Here is a 19,647-nt window from a genome sequence, read left to right as displayed (position 1 = left end):
ATTACTTCGTTAGTTTTGGCTTAATGTATAACCTAACAAAATCATGAGTTTCAATACAAGAGTAAAGTTGAAAACACACGGTTTTGAATCGTAAATTGTAATTTTATGGTTTAATACAAAGCAGGTTTGACGTCGAAGTAGTTTTTGGTTAATTTAATTATATCTGTTGCAAGATAAAGTTCGCGGCATATTTCTTTACTGCAGCTGTAAACATTACGAATCACAATACAAACAAACAGCTGACTAACATTCTACCAGAAAAAAAACTGTCTTGCAACAAATGTTACCAAATTCTGGTTTATTTCATTACCAACACACCCATTATTACACCACACGCATCATCAGGTTCCGGTTAGCCAACCGCAGGCTAAGTATGGGTCATAATACACCCCTCGTTCGTTAACCAGAGGCTAGCCTAACCTGAAGGCTAGCTAACCTGAGGATTTAGCCGGAGGTCATAATATCGGCCCTGAGTCACTTGCATTCATATACTGATCTTTGCTGCCAGGTCACACTGCTGCTGGCATTTTTAGTTCACTCAGAGTTTATCCTTACTGTCAGTTTCAGTTGAATTTCCTGTTTTATAGTGGATTACATCACATTTTAACATTTGGTATCCCAATAAAATTATAACGTTGTCCGATTGTCCAGTAAAATCACTACTTCGGTGTAGCTGTGGTCCCAAAGGTGACAGATTGAACGCTACAGTAGAATGAAAAAATGAATTTCATAAAATAATTTAATAATAACATGCAAAGCTTGCCTGTTACTATCAATATCAATTTGCCAAAACTGGGGCTCGATCGAAAATCATCTTGAGGTGTCGCAAATGCCTCAAACATTTAAAATTCTCATGCTGTTGGTCATTTTTGACACTTTTTACTTTTTATGTGTTGTTAAAACCTTAAGAAAAGATTATACATGCTTGAATTGAGAGTAGGTATGTATCATATTTGTACAGGAGAGTAAAGAAAAATACTAATATCTCTTAAGAGTATTAATAAAAAGATGACATGAATCATTGCAGACTGTTCAGGCAATGAGGGAGAGAAATTATTGGTGATACTCGATCGAGCTGTTCATGTTTTGTGTAATTGACAAGTATGTATAAACAAACACAGGAATCACATTTTTATTTCTCCACTTCCCCCTTCAACACCCAAGGTCCCACTCCTCCCATTATTTTTCAGTCTGCTAGTAAAGAAAGAACAAGACGTATCATTTTGTGTTTGTAAAAATGACAACTAAACCAAGTAGTGTAGTAACTCATGGTGTGGATGAGTGTATTGTTTTTGGTTTCCAATCATCGTTGAATAAACAAATTCTGCCAAGTTATGGTGATGTGATGAGATGCTACCTTTATGGAAAGCACTACACGCAGAAAACCAGAGGGAGCTAACCGTAAATCAAATTTCCCCTACCTTGGCCACAAAAATTAAAGAAATATGGGTTACAGCTTCTATTCCCATCTTGAAAATGATAGAAACTATCACAGAAAATATAGGAACTTTCTCAAAAGTGAAGTCCGAAAAGGAAGTAAAAAATTTGAATTAAATTTATATGCTTTCAAAAAGGATCCAGAAAAAAACTATTTGAGGTAGCTGCTTGCAAATGCACAGAATTTGCATCATGCAAATGTGAAATGAAAAGAAAGTCCTGAAAATAGAAGATTTTTTTGCAAGACTAAAGAACATTGAAACAAATGAAAATGGGTGAGGTTGATAAAAAAAACTACTAAAGAATTGCTCAAACATGGAAGTAGAAACCAGAATATAAAGGAAAGACTGAAAATGATCAGTACCAGAGTTCAGAAATTTATAAAAACAGAGTAGAAGAACTTTTGGGACATTCCAAAACTACGAGCATAGCTGTAGATGCTGTAGATTTGAGTTCCGTTAGTGAAGAGGAAGATGGAAGTCAATCAAATGAAAAGGGTAAACCATCGTCATCAACAGACCCATTGTGTTTTTCCGAGCCATCAACCTCTCAGTCATAAATGTGAGTAAAGTTACCTACATTAGCATCAATTTGTGATAGAATCTGCATTTTAGATTGTAACGCAGCTATTATTGCCAGTGCAGTGTTTCATGATGTGGGTATTATAAAAACAACTGACGCGAGCAGAGCAGTGGACCAAATGAAAGTAAGATGAGAAAGGCAAAACAATCACGAGAGAGTCACAAACAAAAGTAACAAATATTTGGTTGAGCATGGGGAGAAGATTTTCAGGGGTTTATATTTTTATGGGAGAAAAGATAAAAACGATTGTCCAACAAAATATGTGCTAAAAACTTTAGAGGATCTATAGTTGAAGAACACATAAATGCAGCGGAAGAACCTAGGTCAAGATTTTTTGGACACAGCCCTACAATCTGGCACCTTGCTTGAAATAAAATAAAGAATTATTGAATTCTCAAAAGAAATGATACATCTACAATAATAGCGGTAGGGTGTGATGAAACTAACAGTAACACAAGAACAAAAGGAGGAATAATTACTCTTCACGAGAAAGAGATTGGAAGACCTCTTCAATGGCTCATTTTTGGTATGCACTCAAATGAGCTTCCTTTGTTACATTTGTTCCAGTTTCTGGAAGGCAAAACTTTGGGGCCTAACTCGTTTTTGCGTGGTATCGGCAAACAGCTAGAAACTTGCAAACAGTTGTCAGTGGTGGAATTCCAAACAATCCAATGATCTGTACCCGGTGGTTTGACTGCATTTAGTGACCAATAATAGCTTCTTGAAATGGTTCATTCAATTTCAAAGGGTGTGTGTTCATCTGATCTAGATAATAGAAACAAAGGCAAACTTGGCTTTCCTGATGTTTCACGATGGCAAAAAGGATTCTTAGACTTTACATGTTAAGTAAAAGACCATTGGGAAACCAACACATACTATCAGAATATGTGGTTAAATTGTATGGCCCCATCTGGTTCAACACCAGGCTCAAGCCCTATTGCACCGATGATTCATGATACCTATGGCTGTTGATCAAGGCATCACAGTACCTTCCCGAATTTTGTTGAAGTTATTGACACAGTCACACAACGAAACATGTACTAAGCAACACCTGAAAATCTTCTTCTGACAATGTTGGGGTTAAGATGAATTGTTAAAGCCCAAACCCATTCTTCTGGACAAATCCAAAAATTCAAGATCCCAGATATCCAGTATTCGCTGGGGATTACATTTATATGATAAATTGGCAGGAGTGTTTAGTAACTGAGTCTCCCTTGACCAAACACATACAAGACAGTGGATTTAAACACATTGTTACTATGATAACAAGCAAGTCTGGAGGGGGGGGGGGGGATCTACCACACATGACACTACTGAGATTACCATGCCATTCTCAAGCTGTAGAAAGACTGGTGAAGCTAGTTACAGAGGCTTCATCCACGGTTGGTGGGGAATTAATGTGTGATATCTTCATCATGTCAAAATTGTGCCATATTTGATACCAAAAAAAACACTAAGTTTAAGTAAATCACTACTTTTTCTTAATGCTATTCAACATTCCAAGTTCTTGGAAGAAAAAAAGAACACAAAACACACACACACACATATATTGCTATCTTGTAGTCTAAAGGCAAGGCTTTTTTGTATTGTGTAACATTGATTTAAAATTCACAAATAAAATTTTATTGATGACATGCTTCAGTTTAATTATAATCCAAGATATTTTATTATAGTAAATGCAAAATCACAGATAAAACTCCTTATTTAGAATAACACATAAAAAGTAAAAACACTGCTTGAATTTATAAAAATTCAAATTTTACTACGGTTTGCGGCAACTCAAAGCATTCTTTGATTGGCTCCAAATTTTCACAGGGTCATATAAGCACTATGAAAGGCAACTTTTCTGCACTATAAAAAAATGTATTCCCCCCCCCCCTGTTTTCATTCCACTTTTTTGAACACCTTTTCATATATTAATGTTTAGTGAACTGTTTAAAATCTCAAGCATATTTTGTAAGAAAACACTGATACATAACAGTATATTTTTTACTTAAATATATAATAAGGGCTTAATGTCCAGCCAACAGTGAGGTTACTGAAGACTGCACGACGACAAAGACCAGGGTTACTGTGAAAGGAACAGGCCATTGCTTATAGTAAGGAAGCACTCTAGCAATTTCCCCAAGTGCGTTCAGGAAGCCATGGGGAACTGAATTCAGGATGGTCTGACCGGGATTATAACCCAAGTCCCTCTGGAACATGAAACTAGTACCTTGACACTGCACCACGTCACCCCACTGATACATATTCGCAACCTAAGCAAACATGCCAACTGCATCCAACAAGGTACAAACTTCTGACAGTTCTATAGACAAAAAGGAAAAAAATAAATAAAAAATTGAGTTTGGTGCAGACAGAAATCATACATGTTCCTGCTATGGTCAGAAAACCTTTAACAAAACCTTAAAAGGAGATACCCATACATATTCGCAACCTAAGCAAACATGCCAACTGTATCCAACAAGGTACAAACTTCTGACAGTTCTATAGACAAAAAGGAAAAAAAAAAAAAAAAAAAAAAAAATTGAGTTTGGTGCAGACAGAAATCATACATGTTCCTGCTATGGTCAGAAAACCTTTAACAAAACCTTCAAAGGAGATATCTGAAAATTACTCCAAAATTTTTTTAAGAAAAAATTATCAATAGGCATACTAGTTTTTTGATTGAATGTTTTAAATATTTGCGAAGTCTAATCGAATTGTGAATAATGTCATTGGAGAAGTAAAAAAATAATTTTAATATATGTAATATTTGTACTGATTAAGTGTTTAACTAATTAGGCCCTATATATAACATGATTAAAAAAAATAAAAATTACCAGGCACAATATTAATACTGAGCATTTATAATAGCAAACAACTCAGTACCACCTTATGATATTTACAAGTAAACAAATTTATTCAAGCAAAATAATTACAAAAAAAAATATTTTATAAGCAAATCTAAGGCTTCCAATGTTTTAAAGCTTTACAACAAATGTGAAGCTTTAATCAGATGCGAAGTTTTACACTGCAACTAAAGCTTAAAATAAAAAAAACTTCTGTTGAAGTCAAATTGAATATTAAAACAAGCTTCAATTGATTTGCGTAGTCGATGCTTCGCACAGACCTAATTAAGATAATTTCTTCTCATTTAGCTTGTTATCTTTAAAAACCATTTAATACAAGTACATACAAAATTTTTGACAATAATATTTTTACATTTTAATAGATTAGAAATTAAAGATAGTAAGGAAAAAGAAACGAAATTAAAATGAATGAATTAATTAATCAATCAATAAATCAATGAAATAATAAAATGTAAGTATTAGAGCTTAACATTTTGTTAACAACTGGAGGTGAGAGATGATGAGATGTGAATAGAGCATTGAAGGAATCTATGGTAGGGGACAGGGGAGAGAACCCCAAAAAAAAACCCACGGCTCTTGGCAATGCTACTGATGTTGCAAATAAATCACGGTTTTATCCCGTTGATAATGAAAACAGGATCGCCTTGGCAGAAGGCCACAGTTACTTGAAATCTCTCAACACAAAGCAAGGCACACCATGCTGTTTATCTTCTCCTTGCGCTCGGTGAGGGAGAGGCTGGCGTACAGGTCCTTCCCCGTGGACTTGGCTATGTTCATGAGGTCCTCGTCGTTGGGGTGCTGCAGCAAGTGCTCCAGTGCCGCCGAGACGTCGTCGTCCAGAGGGGAGTGGGGGAACTGGAACGGGCTGCCCGCCAGGGATGCCTGCCGGGAAAAAAAACACTTGCACACAACATTCGCCAGCAGTGTGCTCAAACCGGTTTAGTGTGGCTCGAGTGCAGGCCCCAATACCCGGGCTCGCAATCACCTCTATGCGAACCATTCTAAAAAAACTGGGTCAGGATGCTTAAAAACTGACAATAAAGCTGATGTATGTAAATTTTCGTTGAAAATCACTAACTTTTTTTTATTCCAAAATAATATTTCTTTTAAGAATTTAAGGACAAGCCTAAGCACATTTATTTTTAATGTACTTTAAGTAAACACAAAGAAGTCAAATAATAACAAGAACAAAAAAAATTTGATGACAACAAAAGGGAAAAAATTTATGTTACTGCTATGTAACTTTCTGCTTTTGGCTTCAGACCTCACGAGCACAAAAAATTGCAAACATCAAATAGTACAACCATGAACATGATTGACATTATTTTCTTCATCTGAAAAAGTTTTCTTTATCAAGCTGCGACATGAATAGCTGAGGTCAGAGCCTGCGAGTCACTCAACTGAAACAAGAATGCAAATGGCTTGATAACCATTTCACAAATTCATTTCCTCTATAAATAATACATGTACAGTATGTGGCATACACCTATCTCATAAACAGTGACAACGCACACCAGGCCTAGGAGAAACCTATTTATTACCGATATTGAAATCATAAAATTTAAAGCACCTATTATCTATTTTTATATCATACTTTTAAAATTCCTTTTTTTATGAGTGTAAATGAATGCAGTTCATACTTGAAAAAAAAATTATATATATATATGTGTGTGTGTGTGTGTTAATTAAACAATAAAAAAAAAAGTTTTCAAGCATCCAGTTTTTATGACTTTGCTGTAAAAGAAGTTCTAGAGACTGTAAATGATAGGTGCAGAGTAGTGAAACAGTCCGTCGGTAGCGGAAAGGTTTGTAGGTTGTAGGTAGTAGAAGGCTGTGAGATAGCAAACAGATGACGTGGGCGACAAACGAGTGTTGAGAGTGCAGCAGGCGCAGGCAGGCACTTTCCGCAGACAAGCTAGTAGGGGCTAGTGGAAAGTAGAAGGTTAAAGTTGCTGAGGTGTGTGTGGTCCAAGAAAAACTTGCTCACCAATGGGAGGAGAATACCACAGACACACAACCTACCCAAGTAACCATTTTGTTAGGTGTTCAGCGCAATCTGAAAGGTGCATTAAAATTCACACCACACTAAACAACGCCAAATTTAACAAAAATTACATTTCTAGTGAATCCCACATTAAAAAAAAAATAAGAAATACATTCTTGCAATTTATGGTATTTAAGTTAGTTAGGTCCGAAAAACATTAAGATGTCTTCTAACATATGAATGTTCTTTTATAATATACATAAATTAAGATAAAAGTCACAAACAAATTATTGAAACTAATTTTTTCTAATGTTTTTTACAGCTGCATGCATAAGAGAGGTCATCAACATATCAGCATTTCTGAGTACTACGAAGATACATATCTATCAAATGAAAGATTTACACTTAATACTAATTACACCTTGAATGAGTCAAACATGCCATTTTCAAAAGAATCATTAAAATACAAACCAAATTTTAATTTAATAAACTATAGCGCAGAAACATCATAATCATTAAACTCAGCAGTATTATGCTTCACTTATGATCACACGATAGCAACGACGATGATGTAACGAGTGGAATGTAAACCACTCGGTGGCAGAGAAACCAAGCTGCAAACAAGTGGGTTCAAACCCGCTGCAAGCCACCAATCCACTCCTGGGAATCCGTTTCCCGCGAAGAACTACGAAGAGCAGATGATGGAGCTAGACGCAAGATGCAGCAAGGAGAGAGGCAGCACTACGAAGCCGGACTATGAAGCAGAGAAGCAGAAGGGGGGAGGAGCTTCCAGAGTCAGGCCACAGGTGGGGTTACCTTGCGACTCACGCCGGGCGAGCGCTGGGGGGAAGGGGGAAGGCTACGAGAGAGGTGACTACAACTAGCCGAGGTGGGCAGGGCCAGGCTGTGGGCGGAGCCGGCCCGCTTCAGCCCGCGTGACTGGGCGGCGCTTGCAACCGTCGCCAGCAGGCTACCGATTCTCCGGCGGTGACCTGGAGCCTGCCAACACCCACTGCACCGTCACCTTCCTACACTGCTGCCAACCACCACAATCATGCTCCACACTAACTAGGAAACAAGTCTAAAGAAAATTCACACCTTTCAAAATAAATTATTATTTTTAACACTACACCTGAAAAAATAAATTTTAACTAGGCAGTTGCACAGTTGAGAAATTGCAAACAAAATGTTTAGCAGTTGCTACATAAGCACTGATCTAGGCCGCACATCTAAAGCTCCAGCAGGGTAAACTAAACCATTAGGTATATGTGTAGAAAAATTAAATTCAAATAAGTCACATTACGAAATGTTCATTTTATGTGTTAGTTTTAAAATGTCACAGGTAAAAGTGTCATTTTACAGCTTGCTAATAATTTTTAATAAATATCTATAGACAAAATTTGCAACCAAACCACAAAATGTTAAAGAGTTATAGTGATAAATTCACTTGAATAGTTCTTAAAATCAAAATGATGCCAGGAAAATATAATCAATATAGTGTGTTATGCCAAGCCTTAATTAGACCCAATTTTTAAATTAAACACACGAGTGATGTTGCGATACACCCAAGCTGAAGAAGGAATGCAAATTTAAATACACCAGCCATTTTCCAAATGTAATTATATGTTTTCAGAAAGGTGTGTAAAAACTTGGATCATTTATTTCAAACCAGAGACACACAGGGTCCATCTAAAATAAAAAGGGCTGTGGTAGTTCTTTTAGTTGGGAGTAAAAAGTATAATTATTATGATGCATATATATGTATTATGAAATGTACATAAGATAATTGTCAACGTTTCATATTTACTTATTAACTAATGAAGCTATTTTGTAAAATAATGGTATTGAACACAGTAAACACCCCCAACATGTAAAATAAATACTGGGTGTAGTACCTAAAATGTGTGTAATCAATTATTGCTGGAGTTTGACGGCAGCTTATAAAATTGAAGAGACACAGCGGTGCAGCCTTCCTACCCCAACCCCTCCAACAACTGAGTTCTCTTTGAACTGCCCCTTCCCTTTGAGCCCCGGGTGGCTCTGCACATGCCTCTGGTTGCATTCCTGATGAGGTGATTTGAGCCCTCTCAATGTTTGCCTCTGATTCATTATCGCTTGTTTCTTGATCATGTTAACTTGTTAGGGACGACAGAGGCACAAGGGCTGATCGTGGGCGCAATGTAAGTACTTATTTGAATGTTTGTGTCTTTGTGGTATCCGGTGGTTGCGACCTTTCAAATTATTTTTGGCTGTGATGGTTTTTTATTCTTTGTTTTGTAGTCTCTTAACTTTGTAGCATTCGTGTAGTTCAGTACCCATGATTGGCACTCATGATTCGCTTGACTTTGTTCCCATTCTGCATTCCCACCTAATAATTGTTCCCTTGCTGAGTTTTTCACAGTTTGTTTGGGTGTAATTAATTGTATCCCTGGATCACTGTGATTGTATAATCTAGTCTTAAGTTTATAATGTTAAATTAAGACTACTTATGTTATCTTTTTGCTTGATCTGAGCCTTATGTCTTTATTATAATTTGCTCTGCATTAAAGTCTTTGTTCAATATTTATATGTCACTGCATTTGTGATGATCTGTATCATCCGCTACTTAATAGCTTATGTTCCATAGTGCACCAGCACTAGGGTAGTACATGTTTAACGAGACCCAACTGAAGTAACTTTTGTGACTAGTTATTCTTGTTTTGTATTGTGATCCACCAAGCTTTGCAAGACTGTTGTTGTATTGACTTCTACCTACCTCGCTGCACTGAAATGTCAGTGGCCTAAATCAATTGAAGCTCTGCTCCTGTGCAATTTCACGTTTGTTAGCATCCTGACTATCCTCATTTTTGTAAAATAAATATACCTGTGTCCCCTGAGATCTTTCAAATTTTTGTTGAATTTCATATCAGCTTCCTTGTCCCTAATAGAAAGGGCATAATAGTACATCAACTCTCTGTATACCTGTGAGCAGGCTTGGAACCTGCACTGACGTGTGTACCCTAACTGTACGCTTCAAGTGATATATTTTTTTAAGTACGTATATATTTTACTATCAAACACATTAAATTATTTTTAGTAATGGGTCAAATCCCAATATTTTCAAATCTGATTCCCAAAGAGTATTTCAAATATACCATTCAAATACCAAAGAGTAAATCAAATATATCTCTATCTAGGTCTCAAGGGTCAAAAATAAAATGATGTACAAGAAATGGAAAATATTAACCATGGTGTTGAAACATTTAACTTTTTAAAAGTTTCATTCATGAACTAATTTTCCATAGCAAATACATATTGTAATTTTTTTTACACAATTACATGTTAAAAGTAAAATATCTTGGGGAATGCTAACAGGATAGGTATGAAAAAAATAACTGATATAGTAAACTTCAGAAGTGGTGTATTGAATTTTTTTATACTATATTTCCAATATTTTTTTCAAATGTTTTTACTAGAATATTGAATCCTTTGAATATCTAGGGATTTGATGGTATTTGAGGATTGATTGACTCATCCTTAATCATTTTATTAGAAAAAGAGATACCAGTCCCTATGTTTTTCAGTTATCTTCTTTATGCTATCTACTATTTTGTTTCTATTACTATGGTACAACCTTTGGTGGCTCCACCTCATGTACATTTCATAATATCTTCCATAATATACTTTTTTACCTTACATTTACTAGCTTCTACACTCCTTGATGAACAGAAAGTACTTTATCTCTATATTCCTATTTCCATGTCAAGAATAACAATCTGAGTTTGTACACATCTTTCTGAAAGATATTATATCTTAGTTAATATGTTGAACTTCATGAAAAACTGGAGCTATAAAGCTTGCAATAAATATAAAGGACTTACTCTGTAGGCACGTCTTTTTTTCAGAAATGTTGTTTGGAAATTTCACTTCAAATACCTAACTGCCTACTTCCCAGAAAGTGCTCACTTGCATTTACATAAAGTTTGGTAATTTTAGCTTAAGTACCAAAGCAATCTGATGATCAGCAATGCCCGCTTTTTAACACACAGCAACAATAGTCAAACAATCACTTTTAAGGATGTGCGCGTAATCTGAAGTGTTAATTAATATCAAAAATAAACCATTCATTTTCAAATTTTGATAATTTTTCTCAAAATGAAAGTCATTGAAAATAAATTTTCAATTAAATAAATATTCAAATTCATAATGATCATCAATTTATTTATATGAAATTAGTGTACTAGTAAGGTAAAAATACTATTATTGTGTAAAAATAACTTTAGTATTTAAAATAATAATTAAAAAATTAAAATACTTTATTTGTTAAATTAAATACCATATAAATCTAATAATATAATAAAGTATGTCCTTGAATATAAGATGTTCTAAAATAAAAGATTATGTTAAAGTAGGGTGACAATGAAAGCTAAAAATGTACAAAAATTTCAAAACGTACGAGAAACATGGTGTAAAACATTAAAAAAAACAACCTTGAAAAAAATTTTAACACCTCAATAGCAAAACGACCTATTTGCAAGATTACCTCAAATGCAAGATGACCACAAATGCAAGATGACCATGAATACAAGATGACTACAAATTCAAGATGACCATGAATACAAGATGCCCTAGATTTCAAAATGACCTCAATTCCAAGATCTCAACATAAGATGATCCTTATAACGAAAGAATTATCAAATACAAGGCAGCTGACCATATAAAATGACTTCAAAGTATGTTCAAATTTTACTGTCACCAATCTAACAAGTGGAATAAATTTTACTTTTAATCATTGTCATGTAATTTTCTAGTTTTCTATATTGGGATTTGAAAAATAAACTACATAGCATTATATACAAACAAAACTATCTATCTTGCCATTTTATAAAACTTTTTTCTAGGAATTGCTGGGTGAGTTTGCAATTTTATTAATTATTTTTCTACAAGTGCACAGTTTATTGTTAAATTACATTACATAGAACCTCACTTTTAGACTCCTGTTATTTTCCCTTTCCCCTTAATTACATTAATGCAATATCATTGTTCTTGATTCAATCCCTACATTCACAATGCATTCCATTCTTATTATTTATACCACAAATAATATAGTTTCTCTGATTTACATAAATTTGTTATTCCCATGCTTATCACGTGAAGATAAAACTTTTGAAATATTAAATCCAAAATGCTGTTGGGAACACTAGGGTGTAGCTTCTAGATTTTTCAACGTAAAAATTGGTATTGACTAATAATGGCACGCTTTGAGAAAATGTTAATACGCATGGCTAGCACTACAGTTTATAAAATTCCCGACTGTCCCATCAGTAACTTATACATACAGTATTATGTAGTTTATATTAATGGTATTCATCTTTGGAAAAGTCTGTTAAAATTAACATAGTCAAAACAATATGCGTAAAATTTTGTCTTTTACTGTAACTAACTGAACTTTTATCTGTACGTATTTTCTCGAGATGACATTATGTAAAAGACATTTTCAATTTATTAAAAACTAAACACTTTAAAGTACGTAGATGAGCACAAGTGTACTTGTGTTTCACTTGCTGAGAAGTTAGGCATGTCTGTTTCAACTCTGAACACAAATGTGAAAAATCACAAAATCATTGAAGGAAATGCAGCTCAGTGTGCTTTTAAAGTACACACTGCATTTTTATTAATATTCTTAACCTGTAAACGTCTAATGTTACTATGAATTGCTAATCAAAAGTTGTAACATTTGTGTTATACCTCCGCCATTTTAGAGCTACATAGTCTGAATTATATTGAATTTTCTATTTAATTTTTTCCTTTTTAACTTACTTAGTATAATTTGATAACAATTGTGTTTATTTCATTCAGAAGAAGTGGTACTTACTGGCCATTATCACAGGCCAAGGGCCATAATTTGCATGAAAGTAAATATTTCTGATTTATGGTGTCATTATTTCAGTGTTCGATGTTAGACAATTATTTTTAATGTATTTAGATATACATATAATGTATAAACTACATAAGGCTGAATATATGGCCAGAACATTTTTGTGCCACTAAAGTATGGGCGTGTGGTCGTGATTTCAGCGAGAGAGGAGGTGTGACGTGAGAAATTTTAGCTGTGGGGGGAAGCAGTTCCGTGCGGGCAACGAGACGGTGCACGTCAGCGGGCTCCTGCCCCAAATTTACAATCACGTGGAGTTTTATGTTTAAGCAAATATTGTTTTACAAGTGTTGAAAGTAACACTGGGTGTATATGATCTACGCGTGTGTGTGTGTGCAACGGAAAACGGGGAAGCTGCCACCCTCGTAACTACCTGTCATGTGGTTCGTCGGCATGCCGTTGCACTTGTGTGCATTAAGGTGTGATGTTATAAGAAGACACACCTTGGCATTCTATGACTAAGCTAGTCATAATCAGGTTTGGATGCCCTGCAGAAAACAAATAAGTGGCCACTTACAACTATATTTGGGTGACAGAGTTTTCGCATGGTGCGAACGAAGATGTGTGAAATGACTATGTTAGTCACGAAGGATTTTACTTTGATTAATATTTAAAATACTGTTGAGAGTATAACTTTATTTTCACGCAAGGTTACTGTAGAAAATACATAACAAAACTAGCGACATATAATTACACCGTTTAAAGACCCAGTCTACAGTTTCTGACGTCATCCCCGCGTTTGACTATCAACTTGAGTATGCGGCGAAGACTGTCCGGGCTATGAACGTTACTTAATGGCCAATTTAATGTTAATATTTTATTGTAAAATTTATTTTTAAATTGCAGAATTTAAGATTGTATATCACATTTTAGTCATTATTTTTAAAGATAAATGTATTAGCCTCTTTTAGTATAAAGCAAGCACTATATATATATATATATGCATATATATACACACACACACACATATACATATATACATACATACATATACATATATATATTATATATTATATATTATATATATATATATATATATAAATTAATAAAATAGTATTAAGCGAGTGTATTTTTGGGCTACTATTTGGTAAAGGACAGAATTGAGAAGTACGTGCGGTATTATCCCGTGCGTAAAATCATTCATGCAGCCTTTTGGGATAAATTATTTGTATATAGTTTTAATATATTTTTTTATTTCAATTTATTTTTAGTTTAAATTCATGGCCATGCATAAATAAATAGATGTTAAGACATATATTTGATTTTTATTTTGGTATATTAATTCACTCATGCTGCTACTTCAGTACACTATCCTGTTTAATTTAATATTATGCATTTACCTGTCCCCTTTAGCATGGGTTGTGTTTTACATGAATTTAGGGCTTTTGACGCAAAGTTCCCATTATGGTGTGCATTTTGAAAGTAACCCGAGGCTGGGGGCGGGAGTTGTCGCCTTTAGTAGGCCCAGTAGCCAAGGCTAAGGGTGACAAAGTACATATGTGATCTTAATGTTAATAATTCTATTTAGATATGCTTGAGACACTCTTAATGAATAATTGTGTGTGTATATCAGAGTACAATATGTAGAGGCAAGATTTTATGGTGTTATTATAATGCAAATTTCATTTTAAAAAAAAAAACATATTTCAGTGATATCGGTTTTATTATGGAAGACTTTTATAAGCGATCCGATTACTTACCTAATGTATTTAAAAAATATATTCATGCAAGAGAGAGATTAATTATTTTTAATGCATAAAAACACATTGTAAAATATTAATAAAATAATAAATGGCATGTGTTACACTTACAGAATGGTGAAATTTGAATCTCAAACTAATGAACTCCAAACTTTGAAAATAACTTAATAAACTGTAACATGGTACAGTTAATTTTGTCAAAAAAAACATCTCCTTTGGAAAGGTATGTTAAATTACATTCATTTTTATTTACACTAATATTGGCTAATAACACTAAAATGTTAGCATGGTTAAACGCTCTGCATTTTCTGGAGAAAGTGTAGATCGCCTGTCAGAAACTACTAGAGAGTACTTCGAAAATGAACGTTCACAATCAATATTTGCAGTTGGGAACCATATTGCTCTTAATCCAGCAGTTGAAAATTCACTGTAGTTGGTTTTCATTGAACATAGAACTTGCACAACATCGACAGTCTTTGTTTCTGGTTTTGCAAGTTCTTCTGTAATAATATGCTTGAAGGTGGCATATTCTTCAATAAAAACTTCGCTGGGAATATGAGAAATCGCAGGTAGGTTTAGGATTACTTTTTGTACGTTTTCAGGTTTCATGCACACCCTTCTTACATTTTGTGGGTTAAAGAAGTGATCAATTTCCTGAAATGTTTCCCTGCAAGGATCATTCTGCATCAGTTCAAGTTTAGTTTCACATTTCTTGCCAATTAATAGCAAACATTGATTCAATTCTGCCTGCTTCACGGTGCGTAGTTCACAGATCAAGTCATTTACTGAAGCTGAAACAACACCATTGCTCAAAACACTGAGTTTGTTCTGCAGAGCTTTCAATTCTGTTGTCAACAAATGTGCAGTTGGGTATGTATTTCCCTCTAGGGAAGTTATCAACTCTGTTAGAGGAGAGCAGTTTTGTGCCAAAAACAGAGCTTCAGCTTTCACAACATTCACTTCCTCTGCAGACATTTCTTTCAGGAATTTAATGCCACTGTTGTGTTCTCTCAACTCTTCAAAGAGTTCCAAGATATCCTGCCAATGTATGCTGAGATAGACAACAGACTCAAACCATGTGTTCCATCTGGTAAGAGCAGGTTGTGGAAAGAGCTTGCACATTGCAGGATCATGAGAGTATTTGGTGTTCAGAAATTCCAAGTACTGATGTTTGCGCTTTCATGTGTTCTGAAACGATTTTTTTATCTTCACTATAAAATCGTTGAGTTGCTCAAGCCAAACAACTCCAACTAAATGAATTTTGTGCGCCCAGCACTGCACATGTATCACATGATCACCCAACACACCTTGAAGTGTACTGGCACATTAAATCATGTACCTAGCAGAGTCTGATACAAATGCACACACTTGTGAATGATCCACTTCATATTTAGTTAGTGTGTCTAAAACAGCACAAGTACATGATACAGAATCTGCAGAATCCAAAACAACTGATGCAGCAAGATGTGATGATTGTGTTGCACCAGGCTGAAGGGTCCTGAAAATAATATTTAACACACAGCGCCCATTCCTATCTGTAGTTTCGTCAGCCAAAACCCATATTGGAATGTGACTGACTAATGATTTTATAGTCTCTTTTTTATTTATTTTCTGCTACTATCGGGATGTACTTCTTTCGTAGCCAATCTGCAGTTGGTAGGTCACCGCCACCCTTCACACACTCTTGAAACCATGCTCTAAGTGCAGGATTGTCCAATTTCTCCACCGGGATATTTGCTGAAACAAAGGCTTCAGTTGTTTTTATGATAAAGTCTTCTTTATCATTTATGGCCTTTTTCATTGTAACTACCGACTCGGAAATAGAAACTTGCCTTTTTGTGGGTATGCCACTCTTTTTACACCTTTTATGTTTTTCACTCGACAAATGTTTAACCAAAGTATCGCGTCTTTCATGTTCGAGCCGGCAGTTGCAAAATTTACACATCAAATTACTTTCACACATGTAAAAACCTTCACCAACAAATTCCTTAACCCTCTCGTTTGCTGAGACTTTATTCTTTGGCATTATGAAATATGTGTGTTTCAGAATAATTTACATTGATTTGCCGTAGCAAAATTCACCAAGCCTACGTTTCAAACCGCTTGAAATCATACAATATAAACTGAAAATAGTACCGTTTGCTGGTTTTGTGAACTAAACAACAAACAAAACATTAATTTTGGATAGTCTTAGATATTCACGTAATTAAAAAAAATAATTTCAACACAAATAACTAGCTCTTCGTTGCAGTCTAATGCGTCAAATTGGTATTGCAACGTCCAAATATACGAAAATTGTTTCGTGTGTTCACTTCACCATCACGTGTCAACCATGTAGTCTTTGGTGGAACTTCTGAACTTGTGGCAGTATGCATCTCGATGTTGCGGACTTCGGCATATTTCGCATTATTTCGCGAACTTCGACATATTTCGTTTTATTTCGTGTATATAACCAAATTTCGGTGTTATTTCGTTTTATCGCGATTCACCATAAAATCGTGCCTCTAAGTCGATATGTTAAGGTCGAATAAGATCACAGTTCTCAGAGCAAAAAAATAGTTTTTCATACATATCCCTCATTTTATAATATTTTCAGACAACCCCTTGAATAGTGTAAAAAAAGGGTTCTACTGTAGTTTATAGTGTTTATACATAACACTAGGTATTATAATTTTTTTTAATGCTCCTATCTGCTGAAACAAAAGTTTTGCTTTAAGACCAAACTTTTATAATGTTTTGCGATTTCAGTTATGTATTTGCTGAAGTCAAAATTTGTTACAGGGTACATATGTATATACAAAGGCATAATTTATATGCTAGCTTAAGCCTTTATTTCCTGTACTGAAAGAGCAAATTTTAGTATGCAATGTGACATACTGAGATGTTGTGAAACATAAAATTCACTCCCAATTTCTTTTAATTTATTGTTTAGGATTCAATAGTGCTGTTACAAATAAATTCATGTTTTCAAAGATAATTGATTTCAATATGATTGCTGAGGATGGTCAGAAAGGTGTGATTAATGTTTGTAAGATTGTATTAAAGTAAATGACATAAAATTTTTAGTTCAGTATCTCTACATTTACACCTTTTCTTGTCCCATAAAAAAAAAAAAATTAAAATAGAGATTCTACTTTAATACTATTTATTTTACATATTTATAAAGAACATTGGCATTTTCATAGTTCCAGTACCAATTTTCTGTAAGAGGTTAACTTTAACAAATAATTTTATTTCATTTAATTTTTACAAAAGTTCTCTAACCATTGCTTTGTTTTAGTACTGTTAGAGAACAGCAGTATTCACACAAACCTCACCACCTTCTTAACAGCTTCTCAGCTGGAAACTGAAGTGCATGCCACATTACTGGTAAAGAGTACAGAAGTAGAGCTACCTGCTGCACGTATTCGTCATCATCGGCCGCAGTGGTGATGATTTCTGGCTGGGCCGACCCTCTCCGGGACTGTGGCGGGACACCCAAGTGGTCCGGTGCCGTCGTGTCCGTAGGGGCGGTGGAAGCCCGCCTCTGGACCCCGCACACCGTGCCACTCTGACACTTCACCACGCACTTCTTGTGGCACGTCATGGAACAGTTCTGGCACTGCACCGCATCCTTCAGCCATATCTGGCACAAACAAAACATCCACCACTCTGAAACTCTTCGACTCAAACGTGGACCGTAACAATATAGTTTTATTTGCGACAAACACTCGGATACAACTTGGCTTTCTTTAGAACATAATAACTACTTGCACTGCCAAGGTTTCCGATGTTATTCCAGTAAAGACACGAACCACACGTACATGCCAAATGCACTTAACGTCTCCATCCCAAGACACCTTTCCCGCTAAACCCCATTTCAGATCAATGTGTAAGTAAGTTTCAAAAAATACAACAAATGATATCACTCTCAATTTAGAAAAAAACACTTGAAAACTTTGATCTCTAAGCTAGGTATTTATGCAAATGTATTTTCAAAACCAGCATCATACATTGTAAATATTAGTGATGTAACGAATGTACATTTTTAGGTATTCACGAATGCGAATATCTTTTGCCGATACTTGCGAATGCAAATGCGAATACTCAGTTTTCAAATCCTGGGTCAGTACAAATTGATGGCGTGATTGACGCTTGCCCTAGCGTCACCTGTCAGCACTAAAGGTGAATCCACCACATTTGCACCTTATTCTGGGAATTGCAGTACTGATCTGAAATAAGCAGATTTTTTGATTTTTTGAACGACAGAGCGAAAACCAGAACAAGTCAATTTTGAGGTTAGAGTGAAATTGGTGATTTTCTAAGATGAGTAAATAAAATTTTAGTGAAATATTGAGTTATTTAAAACTTTCTTTTGCTGAATGAGCTAGATGCAAGCTGTGTACAATGAATTTTCGGAAAAAGTAAGTACTATGATTGCAGTTTTTTTAATTAAGTATTTTTTAAACAGGAAAAATAAAAAAAATAAAAACTTTTCTGACAACAATGCTAAGAAATTCATATTTTTGTCTTATTAAATATTATTTTTACATTTAAAAATATAGTATACATCTGCATACAGGTCATAGATTTTATGCTGATTTTCTGTTTAGTAAAATGTACTGTGATCCACATGTGAATTTTTCACTATGGGTAAAAAAAAAATTAACATTACACTGTTGTGATTGACTATGTGATTAAATATAAACAGCCTGAGTTGGTTTTTAATAAATATGTCACAAGTAAATATTAATTGTTTAATGAGCCGTTAAGTCAGGTCTGCCGCCTCTCAGGTGGTTATCCAGCCGGTGCTGGTAAGTGGCATAGCTGTTTGCTGCCATGCTGGCCTCAGCAAGAGGGAGGAGGGGAAAAAAAAAACGGCCTGAGTGCGAAAGATGGTAGGGGGATGCATACATGTGTGTGGTAGTGTTGGGCACCATCGACTAATTTATACTATCGAAAAATCAATCATTATTTGTACCGTACTATTTAATAATTATTCAATAGTGTTAGTCAAATAACTTTTCATTTGCTGCAAGCTGCAACAGTGTTATTAGTGACGACTGAATATATTTGGACTGAAAACTATTTCAATTACTTCTCAACCTGCAAAGATATGATTTTTTTTTAAATACCAATTTTGAACCCATAATTACAGATTCAGTGTTTACATGCGGAAAATTACAGAGTACTATATAT

General features: G+C 34.8%; 1 protein-coding gene across 18 annotated transcripts in view; it reads right to left on the bottom strand.

Annotated features, from left to right (window-relative positions):
• Positions 1–19,647, bottom strand: part of LOC134542484 (PDZ domain-containing protein 8) — a 101,268-nt gene that overhangs the window by 21,420 nt on the left and 60,201 nt on the right. For 12 of the 18 annotated variants that reach the window (XM_063386830.1, XM_063386892.1, XM_063386875.1 and 9 more), the window contains 3 exons: positions 17,864–18,094; positions 7,672–7,854; positions 5,568–5,753 (listed from right to left, as the gene is read on the bottom strand). In XM_063386830.1, the coding sequence (XP_063242900.1) occupies positions 5,568–5,753; positions 7,672–7,854; positions 17,864–18,094 (600 nt within the window). The remainder of the gene's footprint in view (positions 1–5,567; positions 5,754–7,671; positions 7,855–17,863; positions 18,095–19,647) is intronic. The other 6 variants (XM_063386925.1, XM_063386935.1, XM_063386940.1 and 3 more) reach the window with 1 other exon arrangement.

Source organism: Bacillus rossius, chromosome 1, assembly GCF_032445375.1.
Source record: "Bacillus rossius redtenbacheri isolate Brsri chromosome 1, Brsri_v3, whole genome shotgun sequence".
Classification (NCBI taxonomy): domain Eukaryota; kingdom Metazoa; phylum Arthropoda; class Insecta; order Phasmatodea; family Bacillidae; genus Bacillus; species Bacillus rossius.
This window is presented reverse-complemented; position numbering and strand designations above follow the sequence as displayed.